The following is a 17,500-nucleotide window of genomic DNA, read 5'->3' as shown; positions in this document are numbered from 1 at the left end:
GAGGCCCCAGGCCTACATGGCTTAGGACTATGAAGCGTGAAGTAGGAGATGATAAATGGAAAAGTATTGATTTAAAAGCTCAAGATAGAGACGACTGACGAAATCTAATTGAGGCCCTTTGCGTCAATAGGTGTAGGAGATGATGATGATGAAACAAATTGAGGATTTCTTGCCACAAGGCTCTTGCAATAAGCAGCTGAAATCATATTTTATTATTTTTTCATTTGTTATTGATAACTTAAATATAACTTGAATTAAATCATAAATGCGTCATGTCACCTTAAGGTAACGACAAATTTTCCAAAGGGCATTTGTCAATGATCCTACTACACGAAGAAAAACATAGGTAACTTAGCTCTTTTAAAAGTAATCGATCCATTATCCCTATAATATAGACATTTTCCTTCAGCAATATACTGAAGCTTACTCATTTAATTGTACAGATTTTGATTTAGGGAACTGAATCTGTCATATTTCAATTTCATTCTAACACTAATCACAGTGATGTATATTTTGGTATACATGAATATTCAAAGCTATGTATTGTAATTTTTTAGTATGGGCCAGATAATACAGTGATACAGTAATAATACAGTAATAGGAATTTGCCGAGATAAGAATTAAGAATTGAAGTAAAGTTATTCTTTGGTATTCTCATTACAAAGAATATTATGTGAAACATATGCACATTGACATCATCCCGAACTAAGTGGAGAGAGAGAGAGAGAGAGAGAGAGAGAGAGAGAGGGGAATAAAGTTTGATTGCAAGACCTCTAAGAGAGAGAGAGAGAGAGAGAGAGAGAGAGAGGAAAATAGTTTGATTGCAAGATTTCTAAGAGAGAGAGAGAGAGAGAGAGAGAGAGAGGAAAATGGAAAATAGTTTGATTGCAAGATTTCTGAGAGAGAGAGAGAGAGAGAGAGAGAGAGAGAGAGAGAGGAAAATGGAAAATAGTTTGATTGCAAGATTTCTGAGAGAGAGAGAGAGAGAGAGAGAGAGAGAGAGAAAATAAAGTTTGATTGCAAGATTTCTAAGAGAGAGAGAGAGAGAGAGAGAGAGAGAGAGAGAGATCCAAAAGTTAATATCATATTCATCCAGTAGATTCCTTTGATAATTATTAGAGAAACGTGTACCTTTGACTCCTTCAATTACATATTCCATTAAATGTGAAGCTGTATTCATCACAAGCTACATCGGGTTATGTGCGTAGGGGAATCACAATAGTGGTTCAGGAATAATAAAGAAGTAACTTATACAAGACCTCTCTATAGCTATTCACAAGCTTTTTAATTATATTCTTAATTATTATTATTATTATTAAATGCTAAGCTACAACCCTAGTTGGAAAAGCAGGATGCTATAAGCCCAGGGGCCCCAACAGGGAAAATAGCTCAGTGAGGAAAGGAAACAAGGAAAAATAAAATATTTTAAGAATAGTAACAACATTTAAATAAATATTTCCTATATAAACAATAAAAACTTCAACAATTAAGAGAAAGAGAAACTAGATACAACAGTGTGCCTGAGTGTACCCTCAAGCAAGAGAACTCTAACCCAAGACAGTGGAAGGCCATGGTACAGAGGCTATAGCACTACCCAAGACTAGAGAACAATGGTTTGATTTTGGAGTGTCCTTCTCCTAGAAGACCTGCTTACCATAGCTAAAGAGTCTCTTCTACCCGTGAATAGAACTCTTCTTCTTCTTGTTGTATAATTATCTCCTCTTTTTGTGTGTCTGTTAGTGTTGATTATGCCTAATTATTACACTAGTATGACATATAATTCAATAGGGAGCGAAATCATGACGTCGGTTACCATCGCAACGGCCAAACAGATTTAAAAGTTTAAAGGCCGCTCATGAATGGCAGAGGCAATGGACCGTGAAATTCTCCTATCAAGCAGGACAATGCCCTAGCGCAGTGGTTCTTAACCTGTGTTCGATCGAACCCCAGGGGTTCGTTGAGGCAGTCTCAGGGGTTCGGCGGAGGCATCAGCAAATGTAAGATTGATTTGCAATAAGGATTCATTATGTTTTTGTGTGAGGTTCATATTGTTGATTTTGTTCTTTGAACACAGTGGTTCTGTGTGCAAATGATGCCTGGTTAATATTGTGCACTAATAAAATATATACCTGTCTTGAATTTGAAATATATGCTGATATATTTAGTTATAACTTTCTTTTTCTTTTCCTATTCTGTTAACCTATATTATATATATATATATATTTCCAACTATGAAGAGTTCGATTAGTGTAAATATGACACTTGTGGGGTTCAGTACCTCCAAAAAGGTTAAGAACCACTGCCCTAGAGACTGATCATATATAAATATGATCAGCGCCCAAGCCCCCTCGCCACCCATACTAGGTCCAAGGAAGGTCAGGCAGTGGCTGCTGATGACTCAGCAGATAGACCTATAGTCTCCCCCTAACCCCCCATCCTTAGCTCACAAGGATGGTGAGGTTGCAGCGGCTAAAGAAACTAACACGTTTGACTGGGACTCGAACCCCAGTCTGGTGTTCACCAGTCAGGGACGTTACCGCATCGGCATTGTTCAATCATAAACATTATTTGGAAGGATCCTCGTGATGGATGATTATTTTCAGAATATTGTAATTGATTTACTACTTTTCTCAAAAAAAAAAAAAAAAAAAAAAAAAAAAATATGTTTAGTATGTTTAAAATCACTACATTGCAGATCACCTACTGTCCTTTTCCTATTTAAATGAGATAATGACTAGAAAGGTCAAGTTAAAGGGTGACTATGTTAGAACACTGGCAAGTTCTTAGGTCTGTAAGCGCCTGAAGCAGTTGTGAACGAGCATGTGGTAATCTCACGTCAGACTTTGGCTTCCTAATACATCTTTAGAATTATCACTTATCACTTTTGTGAATATTTTTTGTTCTCACACTAGTTTGTTGAGGTTGGTGGTATTGAGTGTGAACGTAGGCAGAGAATTAAATGGCAAGATAAGGTGAAGGATGATAGGGAGAGAAGACGTTTGGTGAAAGAGAATGCCTTTAGTAGAAGGCATTGTTTTTCACACTAGTTTATAGAGATTGATGGAAGAGAATTAGATTGCGAGATAAGGTGAAGGATGATATGGAGAGAAGACGTCTGTTGGAAGAGGATCCCTTTGAGAGAAGGCATTGGAGAGTGCAACTCAGGCAACTGACCCCTTAACTTAGAGATGACGGTGGAGAAGAAGGTTTACTGTTGCCATTTGTTAAGTAAGATTGATTCTAATATAACTGGTTAAGAAAATATATAATTGCTTAAGATTCCTTTATATGAATATTATTTACAGACATCTTATCAAAATACATCGAAATATCATTATTGATAGGATGGTTCGGGAGTGTAAGAAGGTGCAGGTTGGTAGGATGGCTCAGGGGCATAGGAAGGTGCAGGTTGGTAGGATGGCTCAGGAGCGTAAGATGGTTCAGGAGCGTATGAAGGTGCAGGTTGGTAGGATGGCTCAGGAGCATAAGAAGGTGCAGGTTGGTAGGATGGCTCAGGAGCGTATGAAGGTGCAGGTTGGTAGGATGGCTCAGGAGCATAGGAAGGTGCAGGTTGGTAGGATGGCTCAGGAGCGTAGGAAGGCGTAGGTTTATAGGATGGTTCGGGTTTGTAAGAGGGTGCTGCAGGCTGGTAGGATGGCGCAGGTTTGTGTGCAGGCTCGTGGTAGCTCTGGGGCTTGAAGGTGACTGCAGGTCCATATTCATGTGGGTATTGGGCCTCTCCATAGTAGCTGACCTCAGCTTGATATCCTTGGTAATGGTCAGCTACATAGTTTACCTGGAGAAAAAAAAGGATTATTTGGAAGTTGTAGCAGAAATATGAATGAACTTAATTCAGTCAAAAAAAAAAAAAGTATCATTTTGTAGTAACAGAAATATGAATGATTTACCTGGAAAAAAAGGATTATTGAGAAGTAGTAACAGAAATATGAATGAACTTAATTCAGTATAGAAAAAAAGGATTATCTGGAAGTAGTAACAGAAATATCAATGAACTTAATTCAGTATAGAAAAAAAAGGATTATCTGGAAGTAGTAACAGAAATATGAATGAACTTAATTCAGTATAGAAAAAAAGGATTATCTGGAAGTAGTAACAGAAATATGAATGAACTTAATTCAGTATAGAAAAAAAGGATTATCTGGAAGTAGTAACCGAAATATGAATGAACTTTATCCAGTATAAAAAAAAAAAAGGATTATTTAGAAGTAGTAACAAATATGAATGAACTTAATTCAGTATAGAAAAAAAAAGGATTATTTAGAAGTAGTAACGGAAATATGAATGAACTTAATTCAGTTTCTTCTTCTTTGTAAACATCGACCCCACATAGAAGTGGGAGAAGATGCTGACAAAGAAAAAGAAACTGAATTAAGTTCATTCATATTTCTGTTACTACTTCTAAACAATCCTTCTTTTTTTCTACACTGAATTAAGTTCATTCATATTTCTGTTACTACTGCTAAATAATCCTTAATTCAGTTTATTAAGGCTCAATCATCCCTATAAAGTGACTTACTGTTTGCTTGCGACCATCTGGAAGTTGAACTGTGTAGGATCCCTTGACTGTGTTTCCGTCCGATTCCTCGTTATGGCCGAAGTCAGTGCCAGCGTATTCATCAGTAACGCCATAGTTGTATTTGTAAGGCGTAGGTTCCTGCAAACAGTAATATATGAGATTTATTATATGTATAATTGTTTGTTTGTATTTTATATTGCTAATACACAATTTTTTTTTTATAATAAGAGTTGTTATTATCATTATTATTATTATTATTTTATTTGTATATATTGTTTGTTTGTATTTTATATTGCTAATACACATTTTTTTTACAAGAATTATTATTATTATTATTATTATTATTATTATTATTTTTATTATTATTAATTGTATTTGTAAGACGTAGGTTCCTGCAAACGGTGAAATTATATGATTTATTATATATATAATTGTTTGTTTGTATTTTATATTGCTAATACATATTTTTTTTTTATTATTATTATTATTATTATTATTATTATTTGTATTTGTAAGGTGTAGGTTCCTGCAAACGGTGATATTATATGAGATTTATTATATGTATAATTGTTTGTTTTTATTTTTTATTGCTAATACATAATTTATTATTATTATTATTATTATTATTATTATCATTCATTATTATTATTATTGTTATTATTATCATTATTATTATTATTATTTTTATTCTTATTATTATTATCATTATTATTATTATTATTATTATTATTATTAATTGTATTTGTGCAAACAGTAATATAATATGAGATTTATTCTGTATAATTGTTTGTTTATATTTTATATTGCTAATACACAGTAGTTTATAATAAGAGGAAAGGAGTAATAAGAAATGTATTTAGTTACCTCCTTGTATGTTTGTTGATGTTTAGTTGGACCATATGAATCGGAGGGAGCCGATGAAACCATGCCAACCATTAAAAGATAAACAAAACTCTGGAAAATAAGATATTTACATATTAACACAGATGAATGATCAGTATTGGTCCGAAATCACTTTTTAATTAACTAGAGATTTGAATGTAAATCACGAAAGGAATAGTGGAGAGATATCTGTTATAATAATGACTTAAATGTTTTTGACTTTTGTTTCGTTAATGATACGAAATCACTTTTTACTGAACTAGTGATTTAAATGTAAATCCAGAAAGAAATAATAGAGAGATGTCTATTATAATCATGACTTGAATGTTGACTTTTATTTCGCGAATGATACGAAATTTCTTTTTTTTACTAAACTAGAGATTTAAATGTAAATCCAGAAAGAAATAGTAGAGAGATATCTGTTATTATCATGAATTGAATGTTGACTTTTATTTCGCTAATGACACGAAATCACTTTTTGCTAAACTAGAGATTTAAATGTATAAACTAAAAAAATAGTAGAGAGAGAGATCTGTTATAATTATGACTTGAATGTTGACTTTTATTTCGCTAATGATACGAATTCACGTTTTACTAAACTAGGGATCTAAATGTAATTTGCAAAAGAAATAATAGAGAGATATCTGTTATAATCATGAATTAGATGTTGACTTTTATTTCGCTAGTGATACGAAATCACTTTTTAATAAATTAGAGATTTAAATATAAATCCAGAAAGAAATAATAGAGACATCTATTATAATCATGACTTGAATGTTGTCTTTTATTTCGCTAATTATACGAAATAACTTTTTGCTAAACTATAGATTTAAATGTAAATCACGAAAGGAATAGTAGAGAGATATCTGTTATAATTATGAATTGAATGTTGACTTTTATTTCGCTAATTATACGAAATTACTTTTTAATAAACTAAAGATTTAAATATAAATCCCGAAAGAAATAGTGGAGAGATGTCTGTTATAATCATGACTTGAATGTTGTCTTTTATTTCGCTAATTATACGAAATAACTTTTTGCTAAACTATAGATTTAAATGTAAATCACGAAAGGAATAGTAGAGAGATATCTGTTATAATCATGACTTGAATGTTGTCTTTTATTTCGCTAATTATACGAAATCACTTTTTACTAAACTAGGGATTTAAATATAAATCCCGAAAGAAATAGTACAGAGATATCTGTTATAATTATGAATTGAATGTTGACTTTTATTTCGCTAATGATATGAAATAACTTTTTAATAAACTAGAGACTTAAATGTAAATCACGAAAGAAATAGTAGAGAGATATCTGTTATAATCATGATTTGAATGTTGTCTTTTATTTCGCTAATGATATAAAATCACTTTTTACTAGATTTGAATATAAATCACGAGAGAGTATTATTATTATTATTATTATTATTATTATTATTATTATTATTATTATTATTATTATTATTACTAGCCAAGCTACAACCCTAGTTGGAAAAGCAAGGTGCTATAAGCCCAAGGGCTCCAACAGGGAAAAATAGCCCAGTGAGGAAAGGAGATAAGGAAATAAATAAATGATGAGAATAAATTAACAATATATCATTCTAAAAACAGTAACAGCGTCAAAACAGATATGCCCTATATAAACTATTAACAAACGTCAAAAACAGATATGTCATATATAAACTATAAAAAGACTCATGTCAGCCTGGTCAACATAAAAACAGATGTCTGTTATAAACAAGACTTGAATGTTGACTTTTATTTCACCAATGAAGCAAAGTAATTAATGTCGTGCAACTCCTCTCTCACCTGGGCAATCATCTTAATTGAGGTTATCTTGAGCAGTTGATGAAATGGAAGTGATAGAAGAAATGATGCGTCTGCCATGCTGACGATGGGCTTTTATAGTGAATGGGCGTCGGCCGCCTTCGTCATCGTTGGAGGGCGGTTCTGGCGATGAAAATAGTAAATAGCCTATGGGCCACTTTCGGAAGGAAGGGGGTGAAGAAATCGCCCATAGTGCGCAATATGAAATGTACGTGGGCGAATTAAATGGGATTGCAGTAAAACCATTTGAGGTTCAGTATCTGGTAACCACACTGTTTAATGCCAGTTGATAAAATTGATTGAATATTTGAAAAGTAACAATTATTTTGAAGTTTGGATAGCCTTGGGTAGTTACCACGCTGTTTAATGCCGGTTAATAATATTGATTGAATAGTTGTATATATATATATATATATATATATATATATATATATGTATATATATATGTATATATATATATATGTGTATATATATATGTGTGTATATATATATATATATATATATATATATATATATATATAATATATATATATGTATATATATATATATATATATATATATATATGTGTGTGTGTGTATATATATATATATATATATATATATATATATATATATATATATATTAAGTTTGGACTACCTTGGGTAGTAACCACGCTGTTTAATGCCAGATAATAAAATTGATTGAATACTTGAAAAGTAACATTTATTTTGGAGTTTGGATTGCCTTGGGTAGTAACCCTGCTGTTTGGTACCAGTTAATGATATTGATTGAATACTTGAAAAGTAACATTTATTTTGAAGTTTGGACTATCTTGGATAGTAACCCTGCTGTTTGCTGCCGGTTAATAATATTGATTGAATACTGGAAGAGTAACATTTATTTTAAAGCATGGATTGCCTTGCCCAGTAACCACACTGCTGCCAATTAATAATATTGATTGAATACTTGAAACTATCATTTGTTTTGAAGCAAGGACTGCCTTGGGTAGTAACCACGCTGTTTAATACCGGTTAATAATTGACTGAATACTTGAAACTATCATTTATTTTGAAGCTTGGACTTCCTCTGCTAGTAACCACGCTGTTTAATGCGAGTTAATAATTGATTGAATACTTGAAACTAATATTTATTTCGAAGCTTGGACTACCTTGGTTGGTAACGACGCTCTTTGCTGCCAGTTAATAAAATTGATTAAATAATCGAAAATAACATTTATTTTGAAGCTTGGACTACCTTGGCTAGTAACCACGCTGTTTAATGCCAGTTAATAATTGATAGAATCATCCTTGAAAAGTACCATTTATTGTGAAGTTTGGACTGCCTTGGACCAAGATGAATTGCAAAAGATTCTGGAAATTAATGTTCATATGGAAGTTAAATTGTTATTGATGTACAGCAAGGTATTACGTTGTCAATGGTAGAATTTATCTTTCATCTACGTTAACGATGTTCTTTGCCGTCCTTCATTTCTTTCATGATTTCGGATTTATTGAATGGCATCCCACTATTTCATAGTTTCAAAGTGAATGGTATAGTTTTTGTACTTATTGTGTTCGTGTCTTCAAAGGTTCGCGTTATAGAAAAAACTAGTGAGGCCGTTTTAATGGTTTTAGCATTTTGTACATACACTAATTATTTTAATTAATGTGACCTTTTATAGAAATTATTTATAAAAGCACTTGATCATTTTCTAAATCAAAAAGTAGTTTGTTAGTATTATGAAACAGCAAATATATGTCACTCATAATATTGATATTTGTAGACTAATATATACATAACATGAAAACGAAAAGTTTAAACCAATAGCATTTTTTATATAAAAAGATTAAGGAAATTGTTCAAGAGGATGCTTACTTTTTTTTTTACTCTTAATTAAGCACAGACAAATGATAGGACACATAACGTTTGGAACTGAATACGATGAGTGTTATTATTATTATTAATATTATTATTATTATTATTATTATTATTATTAATTATTATTATTATTATTATTATTATTATTATTATTATTATTATTATTATTATTATTATTGGCTTACAGAATTGCGACGCCAAATTGAATAAACAAATCCTCCCGTTAAGTTATCTGATGTAAATCAATTCGTGAATTATCTAAACGATCTGTGACATTTGACACATTATTGTGGTAACATTTTTTAATTCTTTCATTCTTAATGTAATACTAGATTATTTTCCCGACATTGAGTGACGACAATATTTCATTCATGGATATAAAGTAATGCGTGTGTAAATGTTGAAGAATATTATTTTCAAACCGAATTATGCAATATTCCTTTAGGAAGCAATACTTTATACATGATTAATTAGTATGGTTATCTCGATTTCTTAATCAGTGTGAATAGGAGTTTATTTAAATATTTACCTTAATTTTGCGACCTCTGCAAAGTGAACAGTTGTGGTATTCAGTCTTATCGGAAAAGTTTTACTGAACTTGAATTTATCAAATACTAACGGGAATTCATGGTTTTTTTTTTTTCTCTTTTTTTTTTTTTAACTATACTACTCGTTTGTACATGTAACTATTCTACGCGTTTGTACTTGTTTCTAAAATGTGTATATTGGGGGTTGGGATAATAAATAAACTTTTTGTGTTATTGTTCTTATGAGGATAGTTATTCAAATGATTAAACTCTTCTTTATCTCAACAACCACTGTAGGTCAACTGAGGAAGTTAATTATGTTTATTTAGAGAAGTATCTACATATTCATACCCTAGGCCTATGCTCAGCGGCTTTTTATATAACAGAAACACACACATTTTATATATATATATATATATATATATATATATATATATATATATATATATATATATATATATATATATATATATATATATATATATATATATATATATATATATATATATATATATATATATATATATAATGTTTGGTTGTATGTAGCAGAAGCCACCGGAACGAATTGCAAACCAAATTTGTCGGTTTTTATAATTAATTGGGATAGAGGCATTCACACACACGTGCGCGCGCACACCCACACACACACACACACACACACACATATATATATATATATATATATGTGTGTGTGTGTGTGTGTGTGTACATATGATTAGATTACTCTTCCACACCATAAACACCTTATCGTCTAACCTCGTTAATCATAATATTTTAATCGTGTTTATCCAAGTCAAGTTGTTTATGTTGTATGGTAAATAAGACGATGTTTATTTATGAGAGAAATTCTGCGTAGGTGATTAGGTTAACTTTCATAATTATGGAGCTATTTGAAGATGGTTACTGAGCCCTTTAAATACATCTTGAGAAATGAGGTCAATATCACCTCTGGTTGGAATTTGGTGAGTTTCATTACCGTTTTAGAGACTTTCTTAATATGTTTCTCTCGCAATTTCTGGAAGTTTCTCTTTGTTTTTTGTCCCTTTTTTTTTTGGAAATTATTAGCATACATTTGTTGTGACGTTTATTTGGTTATACTGTAGGAAATATGTGATGTGATATGTTATTATTATTATTATTATTATTATTATTATTATTATTATTATTATCCAAGCTACAACCATAGGTAGAAACGCAAGATGCTATAAGCCCAAGGGATCCAATAGGGAAAAATAGCCCAGTGAGGAAAGGAAATAGGGAAATAAATAAATGATGAGAACAAATTAACAATAAATCATTCTAAAAACAGTAACAACGTCAAAACAGATATGTCATAAATAAACTATAAAAAGAATTATGTCAGCCTGTTCAACATAAAAACATTTGCTGCAACTATGAACTTTTGAAGTTCTACTGATTCAACTACCCGATTAGGAAGATCATTTTACAACTTGATCACAGCTGGAATGAAACTTCTAGAATACTGTGTAGTATTGAGCCTCATGATGGAGAAGGCCTGGTTATTACAATTAACTAGTATTACGAACAGGATGGAATTGTCCAGGAAGATCTGAATGTAAAGGATGGTCAGAATTTGAAAAATTTTATGCAACATGCATACTGAACTAATTGAACGACGGTGCCAAAAATTAATATCAAGATCAGGAATAAGAAATTAAATAGCAAATATTTGTTGTGATATTTACTTTGTTGTAGAAAATTCTTTATTTGCTGCGTATTTTGTCATAGTAAATAGTTTAGGAAATGTAAATGAAAGCTAAAGTACGCAAACTCTTGCTGGCTGATGATGTTTCTTATAATTTTGTATATGATATTTATAAAGTTCCTTCTAATTAATGTGTTCCTTCTTTTTAATGTGTATGTGAGCACATCTGCTCCTAGCGAAAGAGTTAATACATACTCATTCTGAATATTATTTTTTACTGAAGGTTTAAGGTTTAAAGGCCGCTCATGAATGGCAGGGGTCAAGGGACAATTTATTGCCCTGTCGAGCAGGATAATGCCCTAGAGACTGACCATATATGAACATGATCAGCGCCAAAGCCCCCTCTCCACCCAAGCTGGGACCGAGGAGGGCCAGGCAATGGCTGTTGATGACTCTATAGTTAGAACTATAGGCTCCCCCAAACCCGTCATCCTTAGCTCACAAGGATGGTGAGGTTGCAGGGACCAAAGAAACTAGCGAGTTTAAGCGGTACTCGAACCTCAGTCTGGTATTCATCAGTGAGGGATGTTTGTTTCATAGATGTTTATTTTTTTTCTGTCGTTTACTATGAGAATAATGTAAATAAATCGCATTTTCCTTCATGATTGATTTCCAGTAATACCATTTTATCACTTTGACTATAAGTAGCGATGTATAAACTATTGAGCGTTTTCTTAGTTTGTAAAAACTGGAAATGAAGTTTTGATTTCCAGTAATTCCAGTATCGGAATATTGAGCGTTTTCTTGGGTGGTAAAAACTGGAATTGAAGTTTAATTTCCAGTAATTCCTACATGGAAGTATAAACTATTGAACGTTTTCTTAGTTTGTAAAAATGGCAATGAAGTTTTGATTTCTAGTAATACCAGTATATTAATATAAAGTATTGAGCGTTTTCTTGGTTTGTAAAAACTGAAACGAAATTTTGATTTCCAGTAATACCAGTATGGAAGTATAAAGTATTGAGCGTTTTTTTAGTTTGTAAAAACTGGAAATGAAGTTTAATTTCCAGTAATAGCAATATAGTAGTATAAAGTATTGAGCGTTTCTTGGGTAGTAAAAACTGGAAATGAAGTTTTGATTTCCAGTAATTCTAGCATCGAAGTATAAACTATTGAATGTTTTCTTAGTTTGTAAAAACTCAAAAATGAAGTTTTGATTTCCAGTAATTCCAGCATTGGGGTATAAAATATTGAGCGTGTTCTTAGTTTGTAAAGATTGGAAATGAAGGTTTGATTTTCAGTAATTCCAGTATCGTAGTTTAAAATATTGGGCGTTTTCTTAGTTTATAAAAACTGGAAATGAAGTTTAATTTCCAGTAATACCAGCATCTAAGTATAAAGTATTGAGCGTTTTCTTAGTTTGTAAAAACTGGAAATGATGTTTTGATTTCCAGTAATTCCAGTATCGGAGTGTAAAATATTGAGCGTTTTCTTGGGTTGTAAAAACTGGAAATGAAGTTTAATTTCCAGTAATACCAGCATCAGTAATTCCAGTATCGAATTATAAAATATTGAGCGTTTCCTTAGTTTGTAAAGACTGGAAATGAAGTTTTGATTTCCAGTAATTCCAGTATCGAATCATAAAATATTGAGCGTTTTCTTAGTTTATAAAGACTGGAAATGAAGTTTAATTTCCAGTAATACCAATATAGTAGTATAAAGTATTGAGTGTTTCTTGGGTTGTAAAAACTGGAAATGAAATTTTGATTTCCAGTATCGAAGTATAAACTATTGAATGTTTTCTTAGTTTGTAAAATCTCAAAAATGAAGTTTTTGATTTCCAGTAATTCCAGCATCGAAGTATAAACTACTGAATGTTTTCTTAGTTTGTAAAATCTCAAAAATGAAGTTTTGATTTCCAGTAATTCCAGCATCGAAGTATAAACTATTGAATGTTTTCTTAGTTTGTAAAAACTCGAAAATGAAGTTTTGATTTCCAGTAATTCCAGCATCGAAGTATAAACTATTGAATGTTTTCTTAGTTTGTAAAAACTGGAAATGAAGTTTTGATTTCCAGTAATTCCAGTATCGAAGTATAAAGTATTGAATGTTTTCTTAGTTTATAAAACTGGAAATGAAGTTTAATTTGCAGTAATACCAATGTAGTAATATAAAGTATTGAGCGTTTTCTTGTGTGGTAAAAACTGGAAATGAAGTTTTGATTTCCAGTAAAACCAGAATATTAGTATAAAGTATTGAGCGTTTTTTGTGTGGTAAAAACTGGAATTGAAGTTGAGTAAACTAAACACTGATAAGGTGAAGAAAGGGAAAGGCATTCTTTTCATTTATGAACGCCTTTTCATTCATTTCGCTCCGTTAAAGGAAATTAACAAGACACATATCTTGAGAATTTACAATGGGATTACGGTAGCGTATTTGATGAATGGCGTTGAAGTGCATCCGCCCGTGACTGTTGGAAACTTTAGCGCAGTCTGACGTAAAAGAAAAATCAAATGGAACAATTTCAGAAGTGGAGATTCATGCTACTTGATGGAATTATGGCAAAAATACTTGGAGTTTCTAGTGACCTAAAGCTACTTTAAACTATGTAAAGTTGTTCCTAGATATTAATTTCTTAATGGTTTTTTTTTTTATTATATATATCTGAATTTTCGTTAGATCTTTTGATAATTAGCTATACATTCAGCAACCTCAATAAATTCTTTGCTACATATCCATAATTTTTTTTTTTTCTGAATTTTCGTTAGATCTCATGATAATTAGCTATACAATCAGCTACCTTAATAAATTCTTTGCTACATATCCATAATTAAATAATCCTTGAAAGGAATTTCTTTTGTATATTATAGTAACTATTAATATTTTCTATGCTGAGAACTTAATCCTAATTAATTAGAACTGGATTAAAAATGACAATCAAACAAAAGAATATATATAAGTTTCTTTATTCCATAAATAATAATGCTTTAATTCAGAACAATGATTCGCCGATCAGTTCAAGTGACAGTCGATTTTTCATAATGTTAGTGGTAAGATGGTTCAGGAGTGTAGGATGGTGCAGGTTGGTAGGAAGGCGTAGGCTTGTATGCAGGCTCACGGTGGTAGCTCTGGGGCTTGAAGGTGACTGCAGGTCCATACTCGTGAGGGTATTGGGGCTCTCCATAGTAGCTGACCTCAGCTTGGTATCCTCCATAGTGATCGGCTACATAGTTCACCTAAACATTGTAAAAGGGAATTTTGATAAGATTGACATTGGAAAATTTTGACATCTCATATAGTAATATTCAGGAAAAGTGTGACATTGTTATAATATTTTTATTAATATTTTTTGTAGTAGATATATCAGTATATTTCAAGATAAAAAGCAAAGTAAAACTTACAGTTTGCTTTCGGCCATCTGGAAGCTGAACAGTGTAGGAGCCCTTGACTGACTGGCCATCAGATTCCTCTGTTTGGCCGAAGTCTGTTCCAGCATATCCATCCTTCACAGCGTAATTGTACTGGTAGGGCTTTGCTTCCTGTCAGTAGAGAATAGATTTAGTGATATAAGAGATTTTCAACTTTATTTAATTCATAATTACATGTAGATTATCGTTAGAATATGTCAGATATGGTTAAAAAAAATTTTTTTTTTTTTGCAAACCTCTTTGTATGATGGTTGATGTCTAGATGGACCATATGAATCGGAGGGAGCAGATAGAGCTATGCCAGCCATAAGCAGAAAGACTGCAACCTGAGGAGTTTAAAATATGTGAAATCAGGAGAAATGAAAAATCACTTTCAAATGTTTTAAATATATAAATATTTGGTGCTTGAAACTTTTATCTACTCAAAATGGGTCAGTGGTGTGGTTTTCATTATCAACGTTGACGATATCGTTGTTGTCGTTGTTGGTGTTGTTGTTGTAGATTGTCTGGTCCTTCCGGACAAACACAGGCTCTTAAGGGTTTAAAGGCTGCTCATGAATGGCAGGGGCAAGGGACAATGGCATTACCCTATCGATCAGGACAATGCCCTAGGGACTGACCACATGCGCAAAGGATCGGCGCCCAAGCCCCTTCCCCACCCAAACTAGGACCAAGGATGGCCAGGCAATGGCTGGTGATGACTCAGCAGATATACCTATAGGCTTCCCCAAACCCTCCATCCTTAGCTCACAAGGATAGTGAGGTTGCAGCGACCAAAGGAACTAACGAGTTTAAGCGGGACTCGAACCCCAGTCTGGCGTTCACCAGTCCGGGACGTTACCACATCGGCCACCACAACCCAATGCAACTTGACGATATCAATCACTTCATTTAAGAAAGCGAAATATTTCACAAAACAAATCACCTGTTTGCAATGACCCTACCTGTGCGAACATCTCGATGGTTATTGCAAGAGTCGTTCGAGAGGGAAGAGTCGTAGAAGGAATGATGTTTAGCAGTCGTCGAAGCTCAGCTTTTATAGCTGATGGTTTGAGGCGACCTTGAAACGTAGGTCTGACGGATCTTGGAGCAAGTAGGTCAAGGAAGGGCGTGGGCGTGGGATGGAAGCGGAACCGCCCATCCTGACCAATGGACTTTATTTATAATATCTTGAAGATAGGTTTGTGGTAGTTTCATATCGTAGTCATGATTATTGCAATGGTGATTTCGTCTACTATTTCATAAAATCCTTTTGATCGTTTGTGTTGTTGATAGTTTTTTTTTCTTTCTTTTTATAAAAATTGCAAAAATTCTTAGATGATTAATCGATAGAGATGATACATTTTCTTTTGGCTTCTCAAATATGTTGAACAGTTACGCATCATTTTCGCCAAAAGTTTTCATCCTTTGAATCTTCAAAGTCTAATTTTATTTTTAACTTTATAAGACTGTGTACATCAATAGGATATAAAATTAGGATTGATGAAATTGATCATTTTATTTTGTTATACGAAATATACATGCAAGAACTTCAGTCTACTGCATTTTATCAATCATAATTGATATCTAAGAAAAATTTTCTTATAATATTGGGTAAAGTCCTTCAGGACCATTTCATTGTAGTTCCATCGTTTAACGACCCTGACTATAAGTGGATATCCATGTAAGAAATTTAAATCGATATAAGTTTGTGTTTGATATTATATGCAGTTTATTTACCGGGTGTAATTTGTCTTGATATTGGTTTATCTAAACTAAAATTGTCATCCTAGATTAATTTTCAACTTTGGATGAAATCTTTTATTACAACTATTCAGTGAATTTGATGTCTTTATATGCATCTATATTTGCAGCAGGAGCTAGTCCAGTGCAGGACATAGGTCTCAGTCATGACCTTGTACTCGCGTCTGTTTATGACCTTTTTAGGTCATATGGCCATATATTTTTTTTTATCTCGTCAATTTATCGTCTTCTCCTCCTTCCCCTGCTTTGTTTGAAACGCTTAGGGACCCATTCTGTTATTCTTAATGTCCATCTGTTGTCTACCATTCTCATTATATATTCGGCCCATGTCCATTTCTTTTTCTTGCATGTTATTAGAATATCCTCTACTTTAGTTTGCTCTCGTATCCATGTTGCTCTATTTCTGTCTCTTAGTATTATTCCCATCATTATTCTTTCCATAGCTCTTTGAATTTTAACTAGCTCATGTTCTGAGTATTAAGTAAGGCTGCAAGTTTCTGTTACATAATTTAAAACTTGCAGGAGCATCTGATGAAATTTTTAGTTTTAGAGAAAGTGGAATTTTACATTTCATAATATCATTCTGTCCACTAAGACCTTTCCATCCCATGCTTATCATAATTTTAATTACGGTCTCGTGTCTTGGAGAAATACTTAATGTCTGTCGTAAGTATGTAAATCCTTTAACATTTGAAAACTTGATTAGATTAGTATTATTTTTTTATTAGTAGTCTAATCTGTAATGAAATAAAAACATATGCATCGTATTTATACAAAATATGGGATCATAATAAGGCCAGCTTCTTAATTACCTTATATATGACGGAATTAAATATAAAAGAGTAATTAACATAATTCTTTGGATGCTTCATTTGGTAAAGGCACCAGAATATTTACTCCTTTGGCTTCTGACTAATTTATCCTTTGACCAAATTAGAGTTAATGGATGGTCAGATCATTACTTGTTTACCTTTTATATATTCATTTTATTAATGAAATTACTTTAGATGGTTGGCTCAAATGGAAACGGCTT

The 17,500-nt window shown here is 32.2% G+C and overlaps 2 protein-coding genes across 2 annotated transcripts; both read right to left on the bottom strand.

Annotated features, from left to right (window-relative positions):
• Window positions 1–3,334: 3,334 nt before the first annotated feature.
• LOC137652996 (adhesive plaque matrix protein-like) lies at window positions 3,335–7,278 on the bottom strand. Its single transcript, XM_068386387.1, has 4 exons — window positions 7,228–7,278; window positions 5,402–5,491; window positions 4,538–4,675; window positions 3,335–3,796 (listed from the first exon to the last, which is right to left on the bottom strand). The coding sequence occupies exons 1-4, from the start codon at window positions 7,237–7,239 to the stop codon at window positions 3,335–3,337; spliced, it is 702 nt and encodes a 233-aa protein (XP_068242488.1). The 5' UTR covers window positions 7,240–7,278.
• Window positions 7,279–14,340: 7,062 nt separating this feature from the next.
• Window positions 14,341–15,716, bottom strand: LOC137653749 (cuticle protein 7-like). Its single transcript, XM_068387374.1, has 4 exons — window positions 15,669–15,716; window positions 14,961–15,050; window positions 14,698–14,835; window positions 14,341–14,532 (listed from the first exon to the last, which is right to left on the bottom strand). Exons 1-4 carry the CDS (start codon window positions 15,678–15,680, stop codon window positions 14,341–14,343), a joined length of 432 nt encoding a protein of 143 aa, XP_068243475.1. The 5' UTR covers window positions 15,681–15,716.
• Between the last annotated feature and the right edge of the window lie 1,784 nt (window positions 15,717–17,500).

This window comes from Palaemon carinicauda, chromosome 14, assembly GCF_036898095.1.
Source record: "Palaemon carinicauda isolate YSFRI2023 chromosome 14, ASM3689809v2, whole genome shotgun sequence".
Lineage (NCBI taxonomy): Eukaryota > Metazoa > Arthropoda > Malacostraca > Decapoda > Palaemonidae > Palaemon > Palaemon carinicauda.
The sequence above is the reverse complement of the archived record's forward strand: the minus strand, read 5'-3'. Positions and strand labels throughout refer to the sequence as shown.